General features: G+C 43.9%; 1 protein-coding gene across 10 annotated transcripts in view; it reads left to right on the top strand.

The window, feature by feature from the left end:
• Positions 1-26,571, top strand: part of ENPP2 (ectonucleotide pyrophosphatase/phosphodiesterase 2) — a 136,832-nt gene that overhangs the window by 29,694 nt on the left and 80,567 nt on the right. For 6 of the 10 annotated variants that reach the window (XM_070802982.1, XM_070802978.1, XM_070802984.1 and 3 more), the window contains exons 2-3: positions 11,147-11,249; positions 23,175-23,330. In XM_070802982.1, the coding sequence (XP_070659083.1) occupies positions 11,147-11,249; positions 23,175-23,330 (259 nt within the window). Of the gene's footprint in view, positions 1-10,789; positions 10,943-11,146; positions 11,250-22,860; positions 23,013-23,174; positions 23,331-26,571 lie in introns of those variants that run through there. The other 4 variants (XM_070802985.1, XM_070802979.1, XM_070802977.1 and 1 more) reach the window with 3 other exon arrangements.

Genomic DNA, 26,571 nt, shown 5'->3' with positions numbered 1-26,571 from the left:
AGTTTTCCTGTTAATTATCAGGTTTGGAGGGTAACTGAGGTGACTCTGAAGACACTTTTGAAGGCATTGACCTGAGCTGCAGATCAGGATTAATGTTTCTTTTCTGCAGGTCCAGATGCTTTGAAATTTGCTTCACTGCGGAAATAATCTCACTAGCCTGTTCACTCTCTCTTTTTAAACAGCATTTTTGGAGATATAAACCAGAACACCCATCCTTTTAAACTTAACATTTCAGTGGTGTCCAATCATTCACAGAGATGTGCACACACTACCATGATCTAACTTTAGAGCCTCTCTGTCACCCCAGAAGAAAACTTCATCTGCAGAAGCAGTCACTTCCACATCACCTGCCCACCACTGATCTACCTTTCTTCTCCGTGGCTCCGACTACTCTGGGTGGTTCATGTAAGTGCGTTCATACAGTGGGGCCTTTACAGCTGACTGTTCTCACTTAGCATGGTGTTCCCAAGGTCCATCCCCATTCTAGCATGTATCAGGACTGCATTCCGTTTCATAGTTGGGTTACGTTTAATTGCATGAGTATACTAAATTTTGTTTATTCACTCATCAGTTGAGAGTTCTGCTGTGGACATTTGTGTACAGGATTATGTGTGGACACGTTTTCGGTTCTCCTGGGTGTATACCTAGGAGTGCAATTGCTGGGTCACATGATAACACTACGTTTAACACTTTAAGGACCTGCCAAATAGTTTTCTAAAGGGGCTGCACCCATTTTATAATCTTATCAATAATATATGAGGGTTCCAATCTTTCCACATCCCTTCCTGATACTTTTTATTTTTTGTCTTTTTAATTTTGGCCATCCTGTGTGTTCTGCTCTGCTTAGTCGCTCTATCACGTCCAACTCTTTACGACCCTGTGGACTGGGTCTGTAGCCTGCCAGGCTTCTCTGTCCATGGGGATTCTCCAGGCAGGAATACTGGAGTGGGTTCCCATGCCCTTCTCCAGGGGACCTTCCCAACCCAGGTCTCCCACATCGAGGGTGGATTCTTTACCGTCTGAGCCACCAGGGAAGCCGTTAGCCATCCCAGTGGGTGTGAAATAGTACCTATTTCACTGTAGTTTTGATTTGGATTTCCCAAATGAATAACAATAGTCAGCATCTTTTCATGTACTTATGACCATTTATATATTTTCTTTCTAGAAATGTCTATTCTACTCATCTGAACATTTAAAAGATTGTCTAAGTGTCTTCTTTTGCTCACTTGCAGGAGTTCTTTATATATTTAGATACTAGACTCTGGTCAGATATATAATTTGCAGATTTATTCTATCTTTTCATTTTTTTGCCCTCTTCACAATATTTTCCAGCCCATGAGCATGATGGTCTTCCCATTTATTTAGGTCTTCAATAATATATTTCAATTATGCTGTCTAGTTTTCAGTGTACAAGTCTCACATTTCCTTTGTTAAATTAATTATTAAGTATTTTAGACTTTTTGATACTGTTATAAATGCAATTGCTTTCTTAGTTTTGTTTTAGATTGTCCATTGTGAGTGTACAAAAATACCACTGATTTTTTTTTATCATGCCATATTCCTGAATTCATTTATTGTTGTTGTAGTTCTAACATTTTAAAAACAGATTACTTAGGATTTTCTGTATAAAAGTTCACACCATTTGTGAATAGAGGTAGTTTTATTTGTTCCTTTCCAATTCAAATGTCTTTTATTTGTTTTTCTTGCCTAATTGCTCTAGCTGGAAGTGCAGTGCTGAGCAGAACTGGTGGGAGAAGGCAGTCTTGTGTTGCCCCTGATCTTAGGAGGAAAGAGTTGCATCTTTCACTATTCGGTATGATGTTAGCTGTGAGTTTTTCAAAGAAATCTAGTATCAGGCAGAAGAAGTTTCTTTCTATCCCTAGTTTGCTGAAAGTCACTATTTGTTGTCTGATTTAAGGGGAATCACAGAAATAGCAGTTCTGCTTCCTCCCCAAGAGGGTCCCACTGTGCTCCGAGCATGTGATGGTGCCCTTCCAGTAGCAAGTATAAACTTCCTTTTAGGTTTGAGTTCAACAGCTTTCTTGAGTGGAAGCTCAAATTCTTGGGACTTTCCAATTCAAACAGAAGGTCGTTATTGTCACAGTGGAAACCTGTGTCTCCAGAGCCCTGTCCGGAGTCACTGCACCCTTTGCCAAATGCGTGCAGCCCATTTTCTCTCCAGGCTGGAGAGAACGTGAGGAAAGTGGTTCGTAACATTTCCAGCTGAAACCTACACGTCATCTCTCTACAAGTAAAGCAAATTCTCCTGGAACCTTCGTCACTACTAAGCACCTACTATGTGCCCAGCACTTTGCTGCCTACTGAGATCACGGGAGTAGATGATGTTTCCTGCTATATTTAACAAAGGTTTAGTATTTGTTTATTTCCTGTGTTCAACTACTGAGCTACCTGTTTTCACATGCATTGTATCGTTTGAGCTTTGTATCAGCCTTGTGTGATAAGAACTATTATTATTTTTGTTATGAGAATTCTGAGTTTCAGAGTGGTTAAGCAGGGTCTCATGCTTGACAGTGGCAGACCTAGGTGGCTGGACTCCAGAACCCAGGCCTGCAGCCTCTGTGCCAGGCTGTGTCTTTCCCCTGCTCCCTGGGAATGTATGTTCTCATCGCCGAGGCAAGACGTGCTGAAGTGAGTCAGGCGGCACTACAGGGACAAGTGACGACCGCCTCGGGGAGAGTCTGAGCTCCTGAGGGTAGTGCCGTGGGGGCTGCAGTTGTGAGGGGCTTCTGGTGCGGGTGCTGGGCCATGGCTTAACGAAGGCCTGGGCGACCTCGGGGAGAATCTGAGCTCCTGAGGGTAGTGCCGCGGGGGCTGCAGTTGTGAGGGGCTTCTGGTGCGGGTGCTGGGCCATGGCTTAACGAAGGCCTGGGCGACCACAGTGGGTGAGGGGCAGGGCTGGGAATCAGTGTGGGGGGAAGCATGGAGACAAGCTGGGCTTTCTGGGCCCGAGTCGTACTGTCATCGGTGAAAGATCTGGTCTGGGGGTAATTCGGGTCATATTTTGGGGTGTGTATAGGTATGTGGCTTCCCTGGTGGCTCAGCTGGTAAAGAATCCGCCTGCAATGCAGGAGACCTGCGTTCAGTCCCTGGGTTGGGAAGATCCCCTGGAGAAGGGAAAGGCTGCCCACTCCAGTGTTCTGGCCTGGAGAATTCCATGGCCTATGTAGTCCAGGGGTCACAAAGAGTCGGGCATGACTGAGCGGCTTTCATTTTCATAGGTATATGAATGGGCTTCCCTGATGGCTCAGACAGTAAAGAATCCACCTGCAGTGCAGGAGACCTGGGTTTGATCCCTGGAGAAGATCCCCTGGAGGAGGGCATGGCAACCCACTCCAGTGTTCTTGCCTGGAGAATCCCATGGACAGAGGAGCCTGGCAGGCTGTAGCCTACGGGATCACAAAGAGCTGGACACGACTGAGTGACTAAGCGCGCACATATAGGTATATGAACACTACAACAAAGAGCGGGGTTTAGAAAAGTGTCTAAGTCGTGGAGTTGACTTAGTTATTGATTGGCTTCTTTCATTTGTTTCTATAACGGCGCTCCTTGAACTGTTGCCCATGTTTCTGAGAAAGTGGCATAGGCAGAAGGGAGAGGGCTGCTTAGATGGGTCCTGGCTGCCCAGTCCCACTAGGGCAGCCCCAAATTTAGGTGTTGGTATTCGTTTTGAGATTTTATTTGAAAGTAAGGTATTGATGCTTAAAAAAAGGGTTTCAAACCACCGAGTTAGCCCAATAATCCTTCTTTACAGATGAATAAACACAGGCTTAAAGGGACACAGCTAGTTAGTAAGAGAACAAGAATTCAGGTTCAAGTCCCGATTTCTTTATGCCCAGTCCTTCACTGGACAGACATTTATTGTCTGTCTGTTGCATCCCAGGAAAGATGCAAGGCCGTGTGGTGTGCAGGGCGACTGGCCAGCGTATTTGAAGCAGCCCTGAAGGATGGAGAGGCCTAAACAGAGGTTACAGATGCAGTGGGAGAGCCCCTGCTCTGCGTGGGAAGGGCAGAAGTCAGGGGCTTCACAGAAGAGTGGCGCCTGACCTGCATCCTCACCGCGGTGCTGGAGTCAGCCAGGGAGACTAGGTGGAGGAGCGCGTTCTAGGCCAAAGCAGCAAGGAGCGCCAAAGGACGAGGGTGTGAGAGAGCACAGCTTCATCAAGGGAGAGCAGATCGTCCCCTGATTGAGAAAACTCACCCTGTGTTAAGCACCCCTCTGTGCCAGGCATTGTATAGGCAGCGTACACGGATTCTTTCATGTAATGCTCGTAAGAGTCCTGTGAGCTGGATACAGATGAGGAAACTGAGTCTTAGAATGGAGGAGTAATTCGCCAAAGGGTCAAGTAAGGTCTAACTGCTAAACAGTGGTAGAGCCAGGATCAGAATTTGGGGAGCTTAATTTTGGATTTGGAGCCCTGTGCGCCTCGCTAAGCAGTTTGGATTTTATCCTCTAGGTCAGTGGGTCTCAAATTTGCAGCAGAATCACCTGATGGGCTTGTTAAAGACACTGGGCTCTACCTTCGAGTTTCTGAGACCCAAGAATTTGCATTTCTAGCAAGTTTCCAAGTGATTCTGACCCTTCTGGGGATCACACTTTGACTGGAAGGTTTTCCGTTTAGGGGGGAAATCATCACATTTGCCTATATTTTATGCAGAGCTCTCTGGGTAAGAAATAGAAAAATGAATTACAGATTGGATAAGACTTGCCTCGGTGGAATGGTGTTTGAAGTGGGCAGAGAGTGCAAACGGGAAGATGGGTAAGAAATAGAAAAATGAATTACAGATTGGATAAGACTTGCCTCGGTGGAATGGTGTTTGAAGCGGGCAGAGAGCAAACGGGAAGAGCAGTTATTTCTTCTCTTATTTTTTTCTTCTTAGCATTTAATCGTTATCTGATCAGCCCAACATTTACATGTCTGAATCTGATTCTGCGCCTTGCTTTGTCTCTTGTACTAGAATAGCTGTTTCTAACCTGTGTCCGGAAGACTAAAGATGAAGAGATGAATCTAGAAGTGTTCATACGGGAAGGTGATTTAGGTACTCGGGGCACTCAGCAGCCTCTGATAAAGGATGGTAATAATTCTGGTTAATGACTGGGATCTGAGGCATGGTGTCTGATTCGCAGTAAGCGCTGAAAGGACTGTGGCGGAACAACAGTGCTTTAAGGTTGCCCTGAAAGGAGCCTGGAGGGGCTGGCTGCTCCGCTGGCTGTGCTTCGCGTGTGCTGACGTGAGGCCTCGCTTGGCCCGGTGGAGGGGCATCAGTGCTGTAGTGGGGAGGACCAGCCTGGCTCCGGAGGCCCAGTGTCCGGGCTGGGCCCAGCCCTTTATTCCACCACCGCGGGCTGTCATCTGTCCACCGCGGGCCGTCCTCTGTCGTTTGAGCCTCCATTTCCTCTGTCGTTTGAGCCTCCATTTCTTCATCTATTGTGTTGGCCAAAAAATTCTTCTGGGTTTTTCCGTAAGGTGTTTTTGGCCAACCCAATACAAGTGGAGCTGACGACGGCTTCTCAGCCTGTTTGTGTGAGACCTGAGGATAAAGGATGAGAGTTCTCAACCTTGGGTTGATACTTTTAGTTAAATAATTTTCTCCAGTCATATAGCCACCCATCCGGGCTCAGATGTTCACAGTTCACTTGGCAAAGTTGACTCAAACGACTTCCATTTGCCTGGATTTTTACACGCGCGTTTCAGAGTAGCAAAAAAAAAAAAAAAAAAGACTTAATTTGAGTTTGAGTTTTACAATGTTTTATTGTAAGCTATAGTTAGGAACAAAGCTGAGCTATTTCCTGGGGGTAATTCTTCTTAAACCTCAATTATGAATAAATGTATTTTCAAATGTTTCAAGTCTACTGTAACTTTACTTTAAATCAACTGCTTCAGAAGATTTTTTAAACTACTGACACATGTTTTAAAGCTATTAGCGAGATCCCTTATTTTAACTATTTAATTCTAGAGTGTTAGCAAATGGATGCATATTGCTACATCTTTCTTATAATCCAGTGAAAACCTAAGAAGTGGCCTCACTGGCCATCATGACCATTAGCGATTCATTCGCTCACGCATCACATTAGCGCCTTCCTGCCCCTCAGCCTGCATGCTCGGAGCATGGACAGCCCTTTGCCCAGCTCGCCCAGTTTCCTGCCTCTCCACCAGCGCCGTCGTTTTCCTGATGCCACATCTCACTCACTGGCTTTTATCTGGATTACCACCTCCATTTCCAAGCTAACCTATTGTATCCATTTTGACTCCCTCCAACTCATATCCACACTGTACAGAGGTTAAGGCTTCATATCTCATTAAGCTTCCACTGATTTAAGCCCTTTAAAGGCTTTCCAAAGCATTTAGGATCAAGACGATACCACCCCACGTGCCTGACGAGGCCCCACGTGCCTGACAAGGCCCCACGTGGACTGACCTCTACTAGCCTCTCCAGCCTCACTTCACTCCAGGCTCCCTTTCATCTTGCTGCACAGGTTGAACGGGATGCCTTTGGCGGGATGTGTGGTGCCTCCAGTCTGCGTAGAGCTGTTGCATATCCTGTTTGCTCTGCCTAGAAGCCTTTCCTCCTCTCTTACCTCGTTACTCCCCTCCACCCTCATATCCCAGCTCAGCTGACACTTCACAAAGTCTTCTGTGACCCTCTTGACCACATCAAACCTGAATCATGTGTTCTCATAGCACCATTGACCCCTATACATCTATGCCTGCCACAGCTGCAATTTTCCGTTTATTTCTGTGTCTATGTGAATTATATGGAGGCCAGGGGACTATGTTTGGTTTGGCTCCTTGTAAGGAACTAGTGCCCAGAAGAGTGTTTGGCACACAGTAGGAGCTAATGAACATCTGTGCCATGAATGCATGTTCTTAGAGAGTGTTCCTGTACAGGGGCTCATGCTTAGTCCCATTGAGAATACATGTAATGCATAGATGTTTATGATATAAATGGAAGTCATTGAAAGAGGTGACAGTGTTGATTTCAGCTTTCAACTGTGTAATAACTAATAACGCAAGTCCTGTTGGCATTTGAATGGGCGTATGCCACTTCTCACTGGCGAACCCCCCAGGGACCATAGATTACTCGTGAAACTTTGCCCCTGTGGTTTAAACTCTTAAGTGGAGTCCACTTTATACACAGGCAGTGCTGGATTGTGAGAGCAATTGAGCCTGCCTGTTTTTGTATTAGCTGTCATGATTTCTTGCTCCGTTTAGTCGGCAAATCCCTTCTGCAGAGCCTGTTGTCCGTGTCTGTCCTGAATTTTCTAACAGTTCTCAACCACAGCAGAATTGAAAAATAAGACGTAACTGAAAGAGTTGTAAAATAGGGTAGGAAGAATACATGTAGGTGCTTTTTTCTTAATTTCCTGGTGTTTGTGCTGTAGTGACTGCATAAGTGTTGCCCCTGAAAATCAGGTGGTCAGTGACTGTCTGGTAGTCTTAGAAGTGCTGTGGGAGTAGAGTCAAGGCAAGGCACCGTAATTGTAGTTAATTCTGCACAATGAGAAGCTGGATATTGATAAAATTTGAATCTGGTCATGAATGCTTCATAATTACGGTAGGAGGCAAGAATGACAACCCTCAATTACAGATTTTTTCAGATCTCACTGTTGACCTCAAACCCTTTTACCTTAATCAGGCCTTGGAAACAAGGACTCACAGAAGCATGCCATGAAAAGATGGACTGTGCATTTGTATAAATGCAACTACTGTATCACAATTAAGCAATACACACCCTGGCTGCTTGGTGCCACCAGCAAAGTAAATGAAAGACTGTCTCGCTGCTTACAGTTTGAAGGTGGAAGAACAGTGGAAGAACCACCATGGTGCCATTAAGGGAAATAAACTTTAATGCCCGATTAGTAGTGGATGCTATTAGTGATATATTAAAATTACCTTATGATTTAGGCCAGGCAAGCCAACATTCAGGACGTAAGTTAACTGACTCAGAGTGATTTATTCGAATGCTCTTTTCTTACGTCATTTGCGTCAGAACGTGGCCCTTCCATTGCTTGCACCAGACGAGCCTGTTGTGTTAACTCCTGCCTGGCCCTAAACTTTCCCTTTCTTCTCCTCACCTCCAGGAGCTCATGGTTCTGAATATTGGGGTTTAGACCATAAGCACCAACATTTTAAACAAGTTTCCAGGGTCATTCTTATGCCCAATAAAGCTTGAGAATCACAGAATGATTTTTCAGGCCTGAGACTGTTGTTAAGATTTGTTTGGGTTTTCTTCTGCCAGGGGGCAGTGTTCTCTGAAATATGGCTGGATTAATAAACCAAGCTGAAAGTTAATTTTAGTCTTTCTCATACACTTTCTTATTTACCAACCCACCCACGAGTGACCTTATACCCAAATCTTAAACATCAGCACAGGTGGACTTTCTCGATTTAGTTCTGTTATGAAAGGCTTTGGACTCTATTTCAGTCATCTTGGTTGAATTTCTAGACATGCAGTCTGCATTATCAGGCTTTTCAGTTTTCTCAATTTTAGATAATGAGGGCTGATTTTGTTTTACAGTTGATTGGATGCCTGAGGTAGGGACTTGGGTCACCCCCCTGGCAGGTAATTTGTAATGATGTCTTTTAGTTAAGGTCTTTGAGTGAAATTCTGTGTAACAATGGTTAGGTGGTGTGTGTGTGTGTGTGTGCGCGCGCGCAATGACTAATAGTAGATAAAGTTCTTTGGCCGAATGGTTATCAGAAAGAGAGGTTGAGTTCCTCTTAGATAATTGGTAACAAGTGCTGTACAGAAGGAATTATGGATCAAGCTGGGCTTCCCTGGTGGCTCAGACAGTAAGGAATCTGCCTGCAATCTGGAAGACCCAGGCTCGATCCCTGGGTTGGGAAGATCTCCTGGAGGAGGGCATGGTAACTCACTCCAGTATTCTTGCCTGGAGAATCCCATGGACAGAGGAGCCTGGTGGGTTACAGTCTATGCGGTCTCAAAGAGGCGGACCCGACTAAGCGACTAACACACCCATTTCATTTCTCTGGCTATTACTCTTAAGACTTTTTTCCCCCTGCACAGCTACTCTGTCCAAAAAATGAATGGATAATGTTCAGCTTCTGAGTCTAATCATTCTTCAAGGGGGGTGTTCATTGTCCTCAGGCTGGATTTCCACCATCAAATATCAGACAGACTGTACAGCTGTTGGGCTCCGGTGAGGGCTGGCGAGGCTGGTGAGGAGGCTGAAGCAGCTTTCTTTGTGAACATTTGGACCGCGGTGGCGTACACTGCAGTCCCAGGATTGCCTTGATATTTCCCTTTTAGCTTGATAGTTTTCCTCTGTACAAGCCTGCGTCTTGAAGCTGAACATAAAGATTAGAAAAATCTTACGTGGGGTTGACATCTTTCATAAGCCTTGCTAAACACCCGACCCCAAATCATTTCAGTATGGCGTGCAGACTGAAGCAAGAGACTTCTAGAGAAAGAGCCGCTGGCCTGCCGTCTCTGTCAGAGTGCAAAATGAAAAGGCTTCGAGAGAGGCAGCTGCAAGTTTGGCACTGTGTTTTCTCTTTCTCAATTAGCTGTTACTAAATTCTGGAGTATCTAATGAAACCCAGACCTACTGTGCAGCCCACCGTGAACAGGCCCTGGCGTTCATGCTGTCGGGCTTCATCTGAGCAGAGCCCCTGCTTCCTCGGTCTGCTGCGTAGTAAGCACCCCGTTTGTTCACGCGCACACACATGCTCTGCACAAGAGCCGCGGTCACCGAGTCTGGCCAGAGGAAAACCAGAGACAAGCTTTCCTCCCCCGTTTGAATCCTACAAGGGTGCGGTATTTAAAGAACTTTCAGCTTCTGAGGGCTTGGTTTCTTTTAGAAGTCCCCTGGTGGCTAGCTAGCTCAGTAAAAAGAATTTAAGCCTCACAATAGCATCAAAGGCACAGTGTTTGGTGGCTAGATGATCATTTATCTGGGTAAAAACCTAAGGAAACAATTCTGTAGAGCTGAATTCTTACTGCCACCAAGATGTCCTTTCTCAGTTCAGTCATTAGTAAAGCTCCCCCATCCCACCCTTGCTGCTCCCCAGTCCCTCCGAAACAAAAACAAGAAACCTAAACCCAAAGCTGACGGTTTTTTCAGGAGGAAGAGGCAGGCAGGCCTGAAGTCATTTTATGCCTCCTCACAAGGCAAGAGACCTCTGTGCGGCTTCACTGGCATTCCCAGGATTTTGATAAATGTTACTTCTGTAAACTCCAACGACAACATGGGGAAGCAGAATGCTATCTCTTGTGTTTCGTTACAATCCTGGGAGGTTTCATCGTGGGAAATGTTTGAGGAGCCGGGAGTCGCTGAGAATGCGGCAGAAGGGACAGGGTCATTTATACTGCCAGAAAAATAAAGAAATGGGCCGGACAGAGGGTTAGTAGGTTTAGAAATTATAAAACTTTCCTTGTTTTTTTAAACACATGAAGTTGTGAGGTTGACTGCATTGAATAACTTCATTGTTAAACCTTAAAAGCTTAAAGCTGGTAGAAACCCTTTTGTGGCTCTGTTTCCTTTTTATCGGATAAAATGCATTTGGTTTCTTTTTTTAAAAAGCCATGTTTTCAGGAGGGAAGGAAAATGAACAGGCAGGGTTATTGGCTACAGCAGCATAAGAAACCCTTATGTTACCAGAGGAAGCCACATGAAAGCGTCTGTGTGTCAGGGGAGGGGCCACGCGGGCGGAGAGGCGGAGAGGGATGTTTCAAGCTGCTCAGGCTCAGAGCTGCGATTTGCGAACAAACTGTGATGAAATCGAGCTTTGGACAAATCAGGAGAGCCTGTCAACCTCCCAGGTGGGATTACTTGTAGTTAATAGACTGGACTCGGAGCCCCAAAAAGCAGCGCACTCAGTGTAGACAAACAGAGCACACTGCCGCAGGCTTTCCAAGAAGCCCTGCTATGGCCAGGAGACGCTCATGCCAGCTCCATCAGGTAGGAGGGGGAGACAATGACAGGGCAGAGTTGCTCTCTGGTTCTGAATTTTCTTTTTGCTTTTAAAATGAAGACAGCACTGCAGGGTGCATTTGGGAAGCTGCAGGGTTGGATGGTGATGTTGAAGTCATTTGCACTGCCTCTGTGGAATCTGATTTAGGCTTGTCTGGCTGCACTGACAGTTGGATCTCTTTCTTCTCTCAGGTGATATCTCTGTTCACTTTTGCCGTCGGTGTCAATATCTGCTTAGGAGTCACAGCAAATCGAATTAAGAGGGCAGAAGGATGGGGTGAAGGCCCTCCTACAGGTATGTGTGGCAGCTGTGCCCATTGTCAGTCCTTGTAAAATATTAAAAGTGATCACTGTCCACTCGTTAAGAAATGCACCTTCAATCTTGCAGTGTAACTAACTCATGCTGTCTCTGGAATAAAATCAGCTCTCTGTACAGTTCAGATGGGGGAACGTGGTTTAGTAAGAGAACATTTTATGAACTCTTCCTGCTACTTCAACTGACTGTTTAAATCTCCGTCCTCTGAATTTATAAATGCTAAGATAACATTAAAGCTCTTGTGAACAGACAAGGCTGAAAAAGAAGTGATGAGAACAGGTGCTGAGTTGATAGTAGAGATATTGTGAGTGTAATTTGTTGTCATGGCATAGGAGATCTAGTATTTGTGTCCAGAAAGTTCTGACCTTGAGAAAGAGAGAGATGGAAGTAAAAAAAAAAAGAAAAAGAAAAGGCAGGGAACTGTTTTTATGAAAGTTCAGGGCTATGAGATGAAGCTTTAACCTAAAACAGGGAAAATATGAGAGGAGGTGCTTAGAAGAGCTTATGAGATTGACTTCTTCTCCCTGATTTTTCTTTTGGCCCAGGAGAGGTAAGTTTTCACAGAGTGTCATGACTTAACTAACAGAACTGAAGTGAAAGAGTTTCCTTTTACAATGTACACTGTGCCATAAGCAGTATGGGAATTCTTATAAAGGAGCTCCTTGTGCAGATCCAGGAGGCTTAACTGACCAGGTCTTAAGTAATGAGTTGGTTAATTTCCTGGAAATTGGAGCTGCTGATGGTTTTATAAAGAAAAATTACATATTAAGTAGCGGGTACTCTAGGGGGCAATCTTTTCTTGACTTTTCCTGACATCTCAGCGTGTCTGTTGGCCTTCCTGTGCATTTTGTATTTCTCTGCACTGGATTTCTTGACCTGACTCATAAAAGACTGTCACCTGTCTCTCTGTAGCCAGCACGAGCATTTCTTAGCCAAGTTATGCTCCATGCATTGATGGAATCCTGAACCTTCCTTATTTCAAGCAAGTGACCTTTGAGTAAAGGGTGAAAGAATTACATCAGAAGTGGTTTAGTGGATCCAAGTGGAGTGTGCTTGGGGTGAAAGTAAGAAAATAGATCCTAAACACTGCACCCCAGGGAACCAATGGATCCAAGTGGAGTGTGCTTGGGATGAAAGTAAGAAAATAGATCCTAAAGACTGCACCCCCGGGAACCAATGGATCCAAGTGGAGTGCGCTTGGGATGGAAAGTAAGAAAATAGATCCTAAAGACTGCACCCCCGGGAACCAATGGATCCAAGTGGAGTGCGCTTGGGGTGAAAGTAAGAAAATAGATCCTAAACACTGCACCCCCGGGAACCAATGGATCCAAGTGGAGTGTGCTTGGGATGGAAAGTAAGAAAATAGATCATAAAGACTGCACCCCAGGGAACCAATGGATCCAAGTGGAGTGTGCTTGGGATGGAAAGTAAGAAAATAGATCCTAAAGACTGCACCCCCGGGAACCAATGGACAAAATGAGCTGTCTTCTGTTGCGGAAGGGGAGGAAAGCAGATCCCTGGGCTGGAGGATCCTGTTTTTTTTGGTAACGAACGGTTGTTCCAGACAAGTGTAACTCCTGCTCACACTGCCTGTAACTGCTCAGACTGAAGAGCAAGGATCAGGCCTTTAGTTTAGCCATGGGGGCAAGCTTGAGAGCCTGCTGCTGGCTCTTTCCAATGGACCCTCAAGGGAACTTTTTTCCCTTCTTTGTATTAATATATTACCTTGGCTAAAACTGATATTAAAAGTTATTTCTCTGATGAGTGTTGTAAAATCAAGTCGTCCATTATTTTCAAAGTTGACTTTTTTTTTTGGAAAATGGTCATGAAAGCCCTGGGTTGGCACCCTGGATCCATCTCACTTGCCAAGTGGTCTTGGGGAAGTCACTTGTGAGTTCCATTTCCTTAGCCATACAATGGAGAACGGGCCTAGGTGATTTCCAATTTTCCTTCTGGATTAAAAAAGAAAAATATGATTCTGTCTGTTCTGTTTCATTGCCTTTTGAATGTGTGTACTCTCTGCAGGAGAACTTGAAAAATACAGACCAGATTTACTAATCCTCAAATATATTTTGTGTATAATAAATAATTTCCATACATTATTAAAAACAATTATAAGAATTAATGAGTCAATGCTACTTCTGGAAAAATAATATAATCTAAATTATCATCTCTAAATCTAGTATATTTCAGAATATTTGCTTCTTGAATTATTAATCAAATCATTGATTATTTTTGGCCTTATGGTATCTTCTAAAGTAATTTATTAGTGAAAATTCTACTGCTAGGAAGTATTAGTCTCGAGATACATGTGAGTCTGAGTTTGGGGATTTTGGTATGCCTGACACTTTTTATTTTTAAATTTCTGTTGATATAGCTTACTACTGTTGAGGCACTGTAATTGATTTCTCCCAAATGAAGACCATGGTGTGCTTTGGAAACTGACTGAACTCATAGTGCGGAGAGTCTAAGCGTTTTCCTCTTTTTAAATGTTGTGTGTGTCTGAGATGACGCTTATGGTTGGTGATTCTGCCCGCAAAGTGTGCGCGTCGGAAAACCCTGGGTGAGCTGTCACATGCGTTTTAGAGAAGATGCTAGGAGGAAAGGCTGCCATGCTTACTGTCAACGACACTTCCGTGTTCCAGAGTATTCCTGAGAAACTCAGTGCTTCGAGATTGTTCTACCAAGTAGAAGGAACACAGAGGGTATTGATGCATAGCCAGCTTCAGACTGACCGGGGCAAGACCTCTCATTCACTACCATTCAGTTTCTTACTTAGGAAACGTAGTACCTCAGAGTCCTCAGCTGCAGCTGAGAACGTTCTACACACATGCAGACTCTTGCAACTGGTCTGTGGTGGATGTTAGTTTCAAGGCTGTGGCCATGCAAACTATTATAATTAATAGTTTGGCACACTTGATAGCTGGATTTTTTGTTAGGATGTGGTGATCTATTGGAAGTCATGGTAAAATAAGATTTCTTCTTTCAGATTGTAGATTTATTAGAGGATGTGGAATGAGCAGAACTAATTACAAGTCTGCTGGGTAAATATCACGGACCATCAGGTGCATGAGATGCCGGGAATAAATTTTCAAAGAGAATGTAAAGAATATGTGCAATTCAGTTTGACATTCTTGTCCCATACATCTGATGTAGCCAGCTTGGTTTACCTCTAAAGTTGAAAGAGAATTTATGTGTATACAGGTGACACTCATGTAATGTGCTTATGTGTATATTTCTGTGTGATGGTGGAATCTATTTCACTGGAGTTGGTGACGGATACTTTTCCAGTCTCTGGGTGGAAATGGGATCTCCTTTGAGAGAAGCAACTTCATACCTGAAAGACAAAGGGAAGTGGGTAAGCTTGTGAGTAACTGGCTAACAGAGACTTGAAAGCTTTGTTCAAGTCATCATCATTTTTAAGTGGCTTGAGAGTTTAAAAGTACGTGAATGCAAGTGAAATTCATGGGGAAATGCGAAATGAAGAGTGTCACTGACAACTTTACAAGTAAAGCTTTGCTTTGTGAATCCTGGAGAAAGCAGATAATGGTGACAGGCGTGAGAAGGCTCACGTTCATTTGATAGCTTTGGGCATCTCATCCTACAACGCAAAGGCGCTTAAAAGTTCCTCCAAGCTGCAAAGCTGACTGGTGACTGTCATCAGCCGTTACTCGGTAAGGAAAATTAGAAGGACTATCACGTCCTGGGACTTTATGTTAAATCTAATGTTGAAACCAGAAGGCATTTAAGTCAGTGGAACACAATGATCTGAATTAGCATTGAAAGAAGGGCGTGGATTTTTCAGTTCTTTGTTATATGGCACTTAGGTACGGTGATTTTTCATGTATCTTAGAACTATACAAATGCTCTGTGGTGACCTTCATGGGAAGGAAATCCAAAAAAGAGGGGATATATGAAAACGTATGGCTGATTCAGTGTGGCAGCCTGGATGGGAGGGGACTTGGGGGAGAAGGGATGCATGTACAAGTATGGCTGAGGCCCTTCCTTGGCTGCCCACCCGAAACTATCACAAGCTTTTCTTGGGAGGGGGCGCAGGGAGTCGAGTTCCATGTTGTTGTTGTACACATATATATATTTCTTGTGTATACACAGATAATTTTCTTTCTCAGAAGTATTAAAAAATTGATTAACCTTCAGTCTACAAAAAATACCTACTCTGCATGATAGAAAAATCGCTCCTACAAGTTCAACTGATTTATGCCCCAAACTTTCCCCAAAACGTCTCAAATTCCTGGTGGCTCAGACAGTCAAGAATCCACCTGTAATGCAGGAGACCTGGGTTCGATCCCTGGGTCAGGAAGATCCCCTGGAGGAGGGCAGGGCAACCCACTTCAGTATTCTTGCCTGGAGAATCCCCATGGACAGAGGAGCCTGGTGGGCTACAGTCCATGGGGTCACAAAGAGTCTGACATGACTAAGTGACTTTCACTTTCCCCAAAATATACAATATGAAGCAACACATTGAATCTTAATGTAGAAGGTGGGCCATGCGGAGGGTGGAGGGGCAGAGGGCCACACGTGCTCATGCGCTCATGCACACACATGCACCCCTCAGGCATGTGCCCCCACTCAGCAGTGGCCTGAGTGCGGGGCTCTGGCCCACCTGGGAGCCCCCCGGAGGCTCCTGGCCAGCCTCATGCTCAGGGAGCAGGCCCAGCAGCCCAGTATCACTGTGCTGGTAACTGGCTATTCTCCACTACACACAGTTTTAAAAGAAATACAGCTTCCATACGGCAGAAACCAACACAGCGCTGTAAAGCACCTATGTGCACGCATGCTCACTCACTCAGTCCTGTCTGACTCTTCGCGACCCCGTGGACTGACTGTACCTCACCAGACTCCTCCATCCCTGGAATTTTCCAGGCAAGAATACTGGAGCAGGTTGCCATTTCCTACCCCAAGGGATCTTCCTGATCCAGGGATCTAACCCATGTCTCTTGCATCTCCTGCATTGGCAGGTGGATTCTTTACCCCTGAGCCACCTGGGAAGCCATTAATTTAAAAAAGGGAAAGGAGTGAATTCAGACTAAAATTTTATTGTGAACCTAATAAAACCTGTTCTAATTTCTGTTGAAAAGCATAGTAAATAGTAGGCAAAAACCTGGTAAGCAAAAAAATGTCCAAATGATATAAGCACACATTGTAATAGTAAACTTTTAAAATAATTTCTTTAAAATGAGTATTTTGCAGATTGTTTTTAAAAACATCAATTTAGTTTATATTCCCGATGATTTTTATGCATTGCTTATCATAATTGTATACTATAGAAAGGGGCGTTAACTATTCTTTAATTTTCAAATTTCATATAAAAATTAAAGACTAAAATTGACAAGGAAAAAAAAAAAACTATACAGAATCTTCTATCTTGTTGCATTAACCAGAAATCTCCATCTTAAATAAAGTTCAACATAGCTTATATCTTCCAAAATCATGTCTTAAAAAGAACATCTAAAATTCAGAGCTTATGTGCATAATTTGAAAAATCCTTTGTTAACGATAATGATATTATAGCTACAATCAGATGATCTAAAATTGTAGCTAGGCCTTTGCTAGCTTAAGTTAGGCCTAAGGTTCTTATTTTTAAAACAACTTTTAATTTTATATTGGAGTATAAAAGTATGGTGATACTTTCAGGTGGACAGCACAGGGACTCAGTCATGCATATACACGTATCCATTCTCCCCCAGAGTCCCCTCCCATCCAGGCTGCCACAGAACACTGAGCAAGGTTCCCTGTGCCACACAGTGGAGCAGTACACAAGTGAAATTAAACTCTTAAATTGTATTCAAATCATCTAGAAATCTGTTTTCTTGTAGTTTACGAGGTCTTTCTACACGAGGACGTGGTATTTAAAAACACACTGAAAAAGTATGGAATTCGGAGGGCTTCCCTGGTGTTCAGATGGTAAAGAATCCGCCTGCAGTGCAAGAGACCTGGGTTCAACCGTGAGTTGGAAAGGTCACCTGGAGGGGGGAATGGCACCCCACTCCAGGATTCGTTCCTGGGGAAGCCCACGAACAGGGGAGCCTGGTGGGCTGTCTTCCATGGGGTCGCAAAGAGTCGGACACGACTCAGTGACTTTCTCTTTCGCTAGAGTTCTGATCTCCCAACCAGGAAAATGGGGATAATATCACCTCTTTGTCTGAAAAGATTCTTGAAAACAAACGTGCCATACTAAGACTGATAAGAATATAAGGTGTTGAGTGTATGCTGATACACTGCATTTATCTCCAAATTTGTTTGAAGGCCAGGGTCTCCATTTTACCTCATCAAATTGACAGTATGTGCTATATAAAACGCCGTTTCATTGTTTGGTAGCAGACTTATACTACTGACTGTGATCATACATGTTATTTGAGTGATTTACAAGTGAAATTAGACTCAGATTTCATTGAAATCATCTAGAAACCTATTTTCTTGTAGTTGATGGGGTCTTGCTACATGAGGATGTTGTATTTTATACAAACACATTGAAAGTACAGGTGTTTGAAAACTTCCCAGGTGGACCTATTAATTTAAAAAGTTGTCTATGAAATCTGGTTCAGAAGCTGTGAAGAAGAGGAGAGCGTAATGATGGTGCAGTAATGGATATTTATAGGAAGTGGTGTATTTAGGAAGTGGAGATACTGACACACAGGCCTGTACTAAGTGCTGCTTTTGAAGAGATGAGGTCAAGAGTATCGAGGAAAAACGGCAACTTCAGCGCAAGAAAGTAGGACCGGAAAGAACACATCGTGTACTCCAGAAGAGGCGTCGGACGGGACTTCAGGCTTGAGTTGGCCGGCATCTTGATTGTCATCCACGTTGTCTGCCTTTTTTCCTTGTATTTTATGCTTCAGACAAGGCAGGCAGACACCGGAGAGCCAGGTCTGTCCCAGTGCTCTTGGAAAGGAGGCGGCTTACTCAGTCTGTTTCATTTCAAGACTTGCCTCTCACTTTCAGGAAACCCTCAGGCTGAGAACCATGGAAAATGGGAGGAACAGAGAGTGGGTCACAGCGCAAACTCTGAATGCAGGATCAGATAAAACTTAGATGAATCGTCCAGCTTTCGGCTGGGCTAAGTAGTTTCAAACTTAAACACAGCCTCCCTCACTGGCCATCGTCCAAATCTGAAAATTTCCATTTTGCAGAGATTTGGTGGAAAATGTGATTGGGAATCCAGGATGAAATTATGTTTAGGTCACAACTGTTGTCATGAATTAAGCTGTTTCGAATAGTCTAATTAAATTATCAATAATTTTTTTTTCTGTGCATAAATGGCACCAGAATTCCACAATGCTACTTCTGTGTAGGTATGGTAAGACGGAATGTTTTAGAAAGAAGATTTACTTAGCTAAGTAAAAATAACTTCACTTGTTTCTATCAGAATTGTGAGTTTGAATGTGATAAATCCAATTTTACATTGGTGGGTTTTTTAAATCATGAAATTGCGCTTCTGGGAAAAGTAAGAAGCGTACAGCATTGTTTTTATGTACATCACATATAACATATTTTAAAATGTAAAGTCTCTAAAGAAAACTTCTGTCTGTATAGACCTGCGACATTTATTTTTTAAGATTCTGGAACTGACTTGTTCCTTTGAAGTAAAACAATATCATTTAAATGTGTAATTCAAAAGGCAGAATAGCATTTGAATCTCATAAAAGTGCTGGCAAGTGCGTCATATGAAGTTTCAGACCCCCATCACACTTAGGACAGATTTGTTTTTAATTTATTTTTAATTTAAGGATAATTGCTTTCCGGTGTCCTGCTGGCTTCTGCCTCACAGCAGTGTGAAGCGGCCCTGAGTGTCTGCAGGCTCCGCCCTGTGCACCTCACTCCCAGTACAGCAGTGTGAACCGGCCCTGAGTGTCCGCAGGCCCGGCCCGCGTGCACCTCGCTCCCATCCCCGCATTGCACGCTCTAGGGGTCACAGCACCGGCTGAGCTCCCTGAGTTACGCAGCGACTTCCCACTGGCCGTCTGTTTTACCTGTGGTCGTGGCTTATGTTTCACGCCCCTCTCTCAATCCGCCCCGCCTCTCCTTCCCCGGCTGTGTCCACAAGTCTCTTCTCCATGTCTGCGGCGTTGTTCCTGCCCTGCAAATAGGTTCAGGTACCATTTTTCCAGATTCCGTATCTGTGTGTTGCTGTACGGTATTTGTTTTTCTCTTTCTGACCTACTTCACTCAGCACGGAGTTTGTTTCCTTGTTGTCTTTCTCGTTAGTTCTGAAGTTTTTAGTTCTGATAAAGGAAGGCTTTACAGATTTTAGAATTCAGGTATATAAGAAGTTAGAGAATCCTTCCATATCTGACTATTGAATCAAGTACAAGAAGAAGAGCAGTCCTAAAACTTGGCCTGGTGTGGGGCGAGGGGCCCAGAACCCGGGTGGGATGAAAAAGCCGGCTCGTGGGGACGAGCTAAAGAGAGAATCAGGGCTGGGAGTCGTTCTGAAGGAAGATGTCAGGGGCAGAACAGGCCCTGGAAAGGCCAGGTGAACTTTGTTCTGCCACTTTATTTTGTTTAAAAAAAAAAAAAAAAAGGCTGCTGCCGTTCCTGCTGTTCTCAGCAGAATCAGTCAGCCAGGAGTGAGTTTGGCATACGTATCCCTAATCCATGGGCTTCCCTAGTGGCTCGGTAGTAAAGAGGCTCCTGCCAACACAGGAGACCCAGGTTCGATTCCTGGGGCAGGGAGATCCTCTGGAGAAGGAATGGTAACCCACTCCAGTATTCTTGCCTGGGAAATCCCACAGACAGAAGAGCCTGGCGGGCTACAGTCCATGGGGGTTGCGAGAGGCTTACACACTGGGCAACTAAGCAACAATAATCCCTAATCCACACCAGCCCAGAAATTCACTCTTATTTGAAAGTTGTTAGTAACCCCATATTGAGTACAATACTTTTTATGAGCTGTATGTTTGCATTATGAGTGTAAGTGCAGCTCTTTCTTAACAAAGCTGTCTTCAGTTTGAGGGTTGGCAAGGAAGATGATAATTGGATAGGGGCGAGCTATTGTGTGAAATTCAATTATTTTCAAAAGCACAGTGAGTGGTAAACTTAGAGAGTAACTATTGTTGGACTGCTACTTCGGCTGCTAAGTCCCTTCAGTCGTGTCCGACTCTGCGACCCCATAGACGGCAGCCCACCAGGCTCCTCCGTCCCTGGGATTCTCCAGGCAAGAACACTGGAGTGGGTTGCCATTTTCTTCTCCAACTATTGTTGGAAGGAAGGAGTAAAAATCACTTTGATAGAATGAATGGAGAAAGGTTTAAAATGATTAGAAATTCATACAAATTTTTTGAAAGTAAAAATAAGAAAAAGGAAGAGATTATGATGAGGGAAAAGCAAAGGGCGTGAATGGAGGAAAACTTCACGTGCTGGCTGAGACGCCACAAAGGAGACAGGACGGGTGAACATCTACGAACAATGTGCCTTTGAAGCTCTTCTGATTATCCCAGCCCTAAGGATAGCTAAGTGTGCTTATATATGCAGTTCATGAGCACAAATTCTACTCAGAATTTATCATAATAGATGGATGCTGGGATGATTCTAAGCAGTATCCTTATAAAAGGAGTGTTTCAGTTATAAGCATTTTTCTTACATTTGCTTTTCACCGTGGGACTTTATTTTTCCTTTCTCTACTGCTCAGTCCTCCTCCTCTCATAGTTCCTCGAAGTTCAGCATGTCTGTTGATTGGTTGGGCAAAGTCTATAGAAAAATGTGGTTTGTGAACCAGAGGTAAGGCATTGCCTTGGAAACCTGATATTATTTCTTCAGCTGAATGGGGGTGATTTGTATGTCTTTGAAGATCCCATAATCAACCATGCAAAAGCGTTTCACATCTCGTGGTCAGGTGAATCTGTTTGCTTTAGTTGAACTAATCTAATGCTGTCCAGGTCAGGACTGGGTGACTCTGACTTGAAAGAGGACAAAGGACTAACAGATGAGTGGGATGTTCAGATAAATGGCTTTGCTGAACCTAGAAATGTCATTAAATATCTGTTCTCTCCTTGCCTCTGGTGTTTTCTTGATTTTACAAGTAATGGATTCTGATTTAAAAAAAATGGAAAATTCATAAACATAAGGAACTAAAATAACATTATAAATAAAATTTGTAGGATATTTATATATTGTATAACATACCCTTCATGCACATAAATTCACATGCATGTCTACTTACACACATAAAGATATATGTTATATATATATGTGAGAGGGAGAAGTAAGCAAGCAAAACATAAAAAAAAAAAAAAGATATTTGTAAAACAGAAGTTTCAAATTGCAGAAAAGTAAGACGTTTCCTTGCTTTTTCTCATTTCTCCAAAAATAATTTCTGTAAAGAATTTTTACAGTGAAAAAAAGTGTTATTCACATTGGCATGTGCTGTGTGCTCAGTCGTGTCTGACTCTGGTGACCCCATGGACTGCAGCCTGCCAGGCCCCGCTGTCCCGGGGTTCCCCATGCAGGAATCCCGGGGTGGGTGCCATGTCCTCTTCCAGATTCACCCTGGTACTTGTCTCAACGCTTCTGTCCCCACCCACTCTCTCATCTCTAGCTCTGGCCTCTGACTTTATTTTATGTTTATCTCTATCTTTATTGCTTTCTCTATCTCTATTTCTAACAGAAAATATAATATATACATTTACTACCAGGGCTTCCATGGTGGCTCAGATGGTAAAGAATCTGCCATCAATTCAGGAGACCTGGGTTCGATCCCTGGGTTGACCAGAATTGTTTTCCATGCTTTGCTGTTTTAAAAAAATGTTTATCCACTTTGTAGCTCTTTCCATACTAGCCTGTGCAGATCTGACTTGCTTTGTAAGCTGGGATGAGGATCCTGCTTAATTTTTCCAGCCAGCCTGTTACCCTAGCACTATTTACCGATTAATTTTTTTTTGCTACTTGATTAATCCTTTCTTTCTCCAAGATTGTAGAGTTTACGTTTGTATAACTCTAGTTATGTATGTAGGTTTTACGGCTGGAAGAGATCTCAAAAGTCTTTTATTTCAACCCTGTCTGTTCAGCCTGTTCTCAGAACATTTAGGCTCAATTTTCCTGTTGCAGTTGTAAAGAATCCTGCCTGCCAATGCTGGAGATGCAAGAAATGCAAGTATGATTCCTGAGTCAGGAAGATCCCCTGGAGTAGGAAATGGCAACCCATTCCAGTATTCTTGCCTGGAAAATCCCATGGACAGAGGAGACTGGCAGGTTACAGGCCATGGGTCGCAGAGTTGGATATGGCTGAGCAACTGAGCATACATGCACCTTCCTTACAAAAACTGTGGATTTTTGAACAGGCGAATGAACACTTCTAAGTGTAGACTTCAAAGTACTGTTCTCTGTTGGCATCACAACATCCACAGAGACACAGAATTGTGGTAATAATCACTGGAAATAGTAGTAAAACCAGTAGCCAACATTTGTTACTTTCTGTATGGCTGACACCTTGCTCAGTATCTCATTTAATTCGCATGATAGTCTCCAGTTACTTTTATTGGTCTCCCCGCTCTACAGATGAAGAAACTGGCGCAGAAGACCTGCTGAGGTTCACAGCCAGCAGCAGGTGGAGCCAGGCTGCTCAGCTCGAGTCTGCCTGCATGACCGCATTCTTCTGCCCAGGGCCTCCCTGCCAGAGTGATGTGACGGGAAGGTCGCTCAGTCATGCAAGACTCTCTGTGACCCCATGGACCATAGCCTGCCAGGCTCCTCTGTCCATGGAGTTCTCCAGACCAGAATACTGGAGTGGGTAGCCTTTCCCACTCCAGGGGATCTTCCCAAACCAGGGATCGAACCCAGGTCTCCCGCATTGCCAGCGGATTCTTTCCTGTCTGAGCCACCAGGGAAACCCCCTAGTGACATGGCCTATTCCCTAATCCCATTGCCCTTGTCTCTTGTCTCTTGCAGTGTTATCAGACTCCCCCTCGATCAACATCTCTGGGTCTTGCAAGGGCAGATGCTTTGAACTTCAAGAGGCTGGACCCCCTGATTGTCGATGTGACAACTTGTGTAAGAGCTATAGCAGCTGCTGCCTTGACTTTGATGAGCTCTGCTTGAAGACAGGTGCGTAACTTTTGAATCCTCTAGTCTCAGTTAGCTGGCTTAACCCCTGCTGTTGAGCAACCTGCCATCGCCACCCTGCTTTGGATGAACCAAACTGGGGGATTTAGTTTCGTTCCTGGAATCACTGTCAGTTGTGTTACGAGCACACCCTGTATGGCCGTTGTATCCACACAAGACTCGGCCCAAAGAGAATTCTTCGCAGCTGCAGTCGTCATTTACTAGTTTGGGATGTTTATGACCAGTTATTTTTTCTTTAATCTTTATGATTTCTATCTCTTGCTGTCCCCCATTCACTGCTAGGATACCTGGACTGAAATTTTGCACGTTCTTAAAGTGTTGGGCTCTTTTCTGGGCGTCTGTTCTAACTATTATTTTTGCTTGCCTGCTCAGTTTCTAACATTGGCTTTGTTTCATCGTATCGTATAGTGACTGTGGGTCTACTCTGAGGTCATTACTTCTTCTCAGTGGGAGTCTAAAATCATTTTGGAATTCTTCTTGGGTTTGCATGCTCAAGGCAGCTCTAAAATCTTCCTCTACACGTGCCTGACGTTTGTTCACATTTCTTCTCTAATAGAAGGGTCAGTGGGGTATACAGGTCTCTGAAAGTGCATTAGTGGAGAAAATCACCTTTGGCGACTCATTCTACCTGCTGTTTCCAAAGTCTCACACTTTAGGGGGGACTTACATCATGAGAAACGCTGGACTGGAAGAAACACAAGCTAGAATCAAGATTGCCGGGAGAAATATCAATAACCTCAGATATGCAGATGACACCACCCTTATGGCAGAAAGTGAAGAGGAACTAAAAAGCCTCTTGATGAAAGTGAAAGTGGAGAGTGAAAAAGTTGGCTTAAAGCTCAACATTCAAAAAACGAAGATCATGGCATCCGGTCCCATCACTTCATGGGAAATAGATGGGGAAATAGTGGAAACAGTGTCACACTTTATTTTTCTGGGTTCCAAAATCACTGCAGATGGTGACTGCAGCCATGAAATTAAAAGATGCTTACTCCTTGGAAGGAAAGTTATGACCAACCTAGATAGCATATTCAAAAGCAGAGACATTACTTTGCCAACAAAAGTTCGTCTAGTCAAAGCTATGGTTTTTCCTGTGGTCATGTATGGCTGTGAGAGTTGGACTGTGAAGAAAGCTGAGCGTCGAAGGATTGATGCTTTTGAACTGTGGTGTTGGAGAAGACTCTTGAGAGTCCCTTGGACTGCAAGGAGATCCAACCAGTCCACTCTGAAGGAGATCAGCCCTGGGATTTCTTTGGAGGGAATGATGCTGAAGCTGAAACTCCAGTACTTTGGCCACCTCATGCAAAGAGTTGACTCATTGGAGAAGACTCTGATGCTGGGAGGGATTGGGGGCAAGAGGAGAAGGGGACGACAGAGGATGAGATGGCTAGATGGCATCACCGACTCGATGGACGTGAGTCTGAGTGAACTCCGGGAGTTGGTGATGGACAGGGAGGCCTGGCGTGCTGCGATTCATGGGGTCGCAAAGAGTCGGACACGACTGAGCGACTGATCTGTTCTGATCTGATCTTGCAGTTACCTTGTAGATTATCCCCCATTCCTCTGGGCAGCTTCATGTTCACACTCTCTGGGAAAGGTGACAAGCAACCCTGCTCTCAAGGTCATTTTGTAAAAAATTATTTTTTGGAAAAAGTGGAAGCAGTGACAGATTTTATTTCCTTGGGCTCCAAAATCACTGCAGCCTTGCTGCTTGGAAACAAAGCTATGAAAAACCTAGATGGTGTGTTAAAAAGCAGAGCCATCACTTTGCTGACAAAGGAGTGCCAAGTCAAAGCTATGGTTTTTGCAGTAGTCATGTACGAATGTGAGAGTTGGACTGTAGAGAAGGCTGAGCGCCGAGGAGCCAGGCAGGCTGCGGTCCATGGGATTGCAAAGACACGACTCAGCGACTGAACAGCAGCAGTTGCTTTGCGGTGCTGTGTTAGGCTCTACTGCGCGGCAAAGCGAATCAACTCTGTGTATGTATATATCTCCCCTGTTTCCTTCCCGTGTAGGTCGGCTCTGAGCGCTGAGCAGGGCTCCCTGAGCTCCACAGTAGGTCCCCGTTGGTCATCTCTTTTATTCATAGTATCAGCAGTACGTGGGTCAGTCCCCGTCGCCCAGTTCATACCACTCCCCGTCCTCCCTGCCTTGGTGTCCATACCTGTGTTCTCTACATCCATGTCTCTATTTCTGCTTTGCAAATAAAAACATCTATACCATTTTTCTAGATTCCGTATATATGTTAATATATGATATTTATTTTTCTCTTTCTGACTTATTTCACTCTATATGAGAGTCTCTGGGTCCATCCACATCTCTACAAATGACCCAATTTTGTTCTTTTTTATACGTATTAGTGTTGGTTGCTCAGTCTTTGTCTGACTCGTTGTGATCCTATGGACTGTGGCCCTCTAGGCTCCTCTGTCCATGGGATTCTCCAGGCAAGAATACTGGAGTGGGTTGCTGTTTCCTTCTCCAGGGGATTTTCCTGACCTAGGGATTGAACCCAGGTCTCCTGTATTGTAGTCAGATTCTTTACTGTCTGAGCCATCAGGGAAACCCTCCTTTTTTATGGCTGAGTAATATAATAGTTCATTGTATTAAGACCATTAGATACAGAGATTCCACAGCTCTCTTGATAAATTATTACCTGTTTTTAGACTATTATGGTTAGATGATTATTTCAAAAATCTAGCTCATATTATCATTAACATTAGTTTGACTTTTCTAATGACATTAGAAACATATATTATTCTCCTTTACTAAAGAAATAGCACCTGATTTACATGAAAACCTGTGTCAGCTCTTTACCAGTTCAGATTTTTTCCCCCTCCTCAAAAGAAGGAGAGTGCTCTTAGGCTGTTTATTTATCTATTTATTTATTTTTTGCATAATACATTTTCCCAATGTTTGGCCATATTTTTTGTTGTTGTTCCTTTCCTTTTTCCTTTGGAACTTCTCCCAGCTTTCTGGTTGTGGGTTTGTAAACTGAAATGCTGAGAACCTTGTAAACTGAATATAGGGATGGAACAGATGTTCCAGCAGAGTTTCTGGCTTCAAAATATTATTTCAAACCAGTGGTCTGTGTTTACTTGGCACTGAAGAACTAACGAATGTTCTATATTTCCTCTTCTACTTTGAGTATCTTGTCCCGGACACATCGTCTCAGCCACCCGACTCCTGATCTTAGAGCTGCTTCTAAACTTGAACGGATGTTCTG

This window comes from Bos indicus, chromosome 14 (assembly GCF_029378745.1).
Source record: "Bos indicus isolate NIAB-ARS_2022 breed Sahiwal x Tharparkar chromosome 14, NIAB-ARS_B.indTharparkar_mat_pri_1.0, whole genome shotgun sequence".
Lineage (NCBI taxonomy): Eukaryota > Metazoa > Chordata > Mammalia > Artiodactyla > Bovidae > Bos > Bos indicus.
Note: the sequence above shows the minus strand (reverse complement) of the source record. Positions and strands in the feature narration are given on the sequence as shown.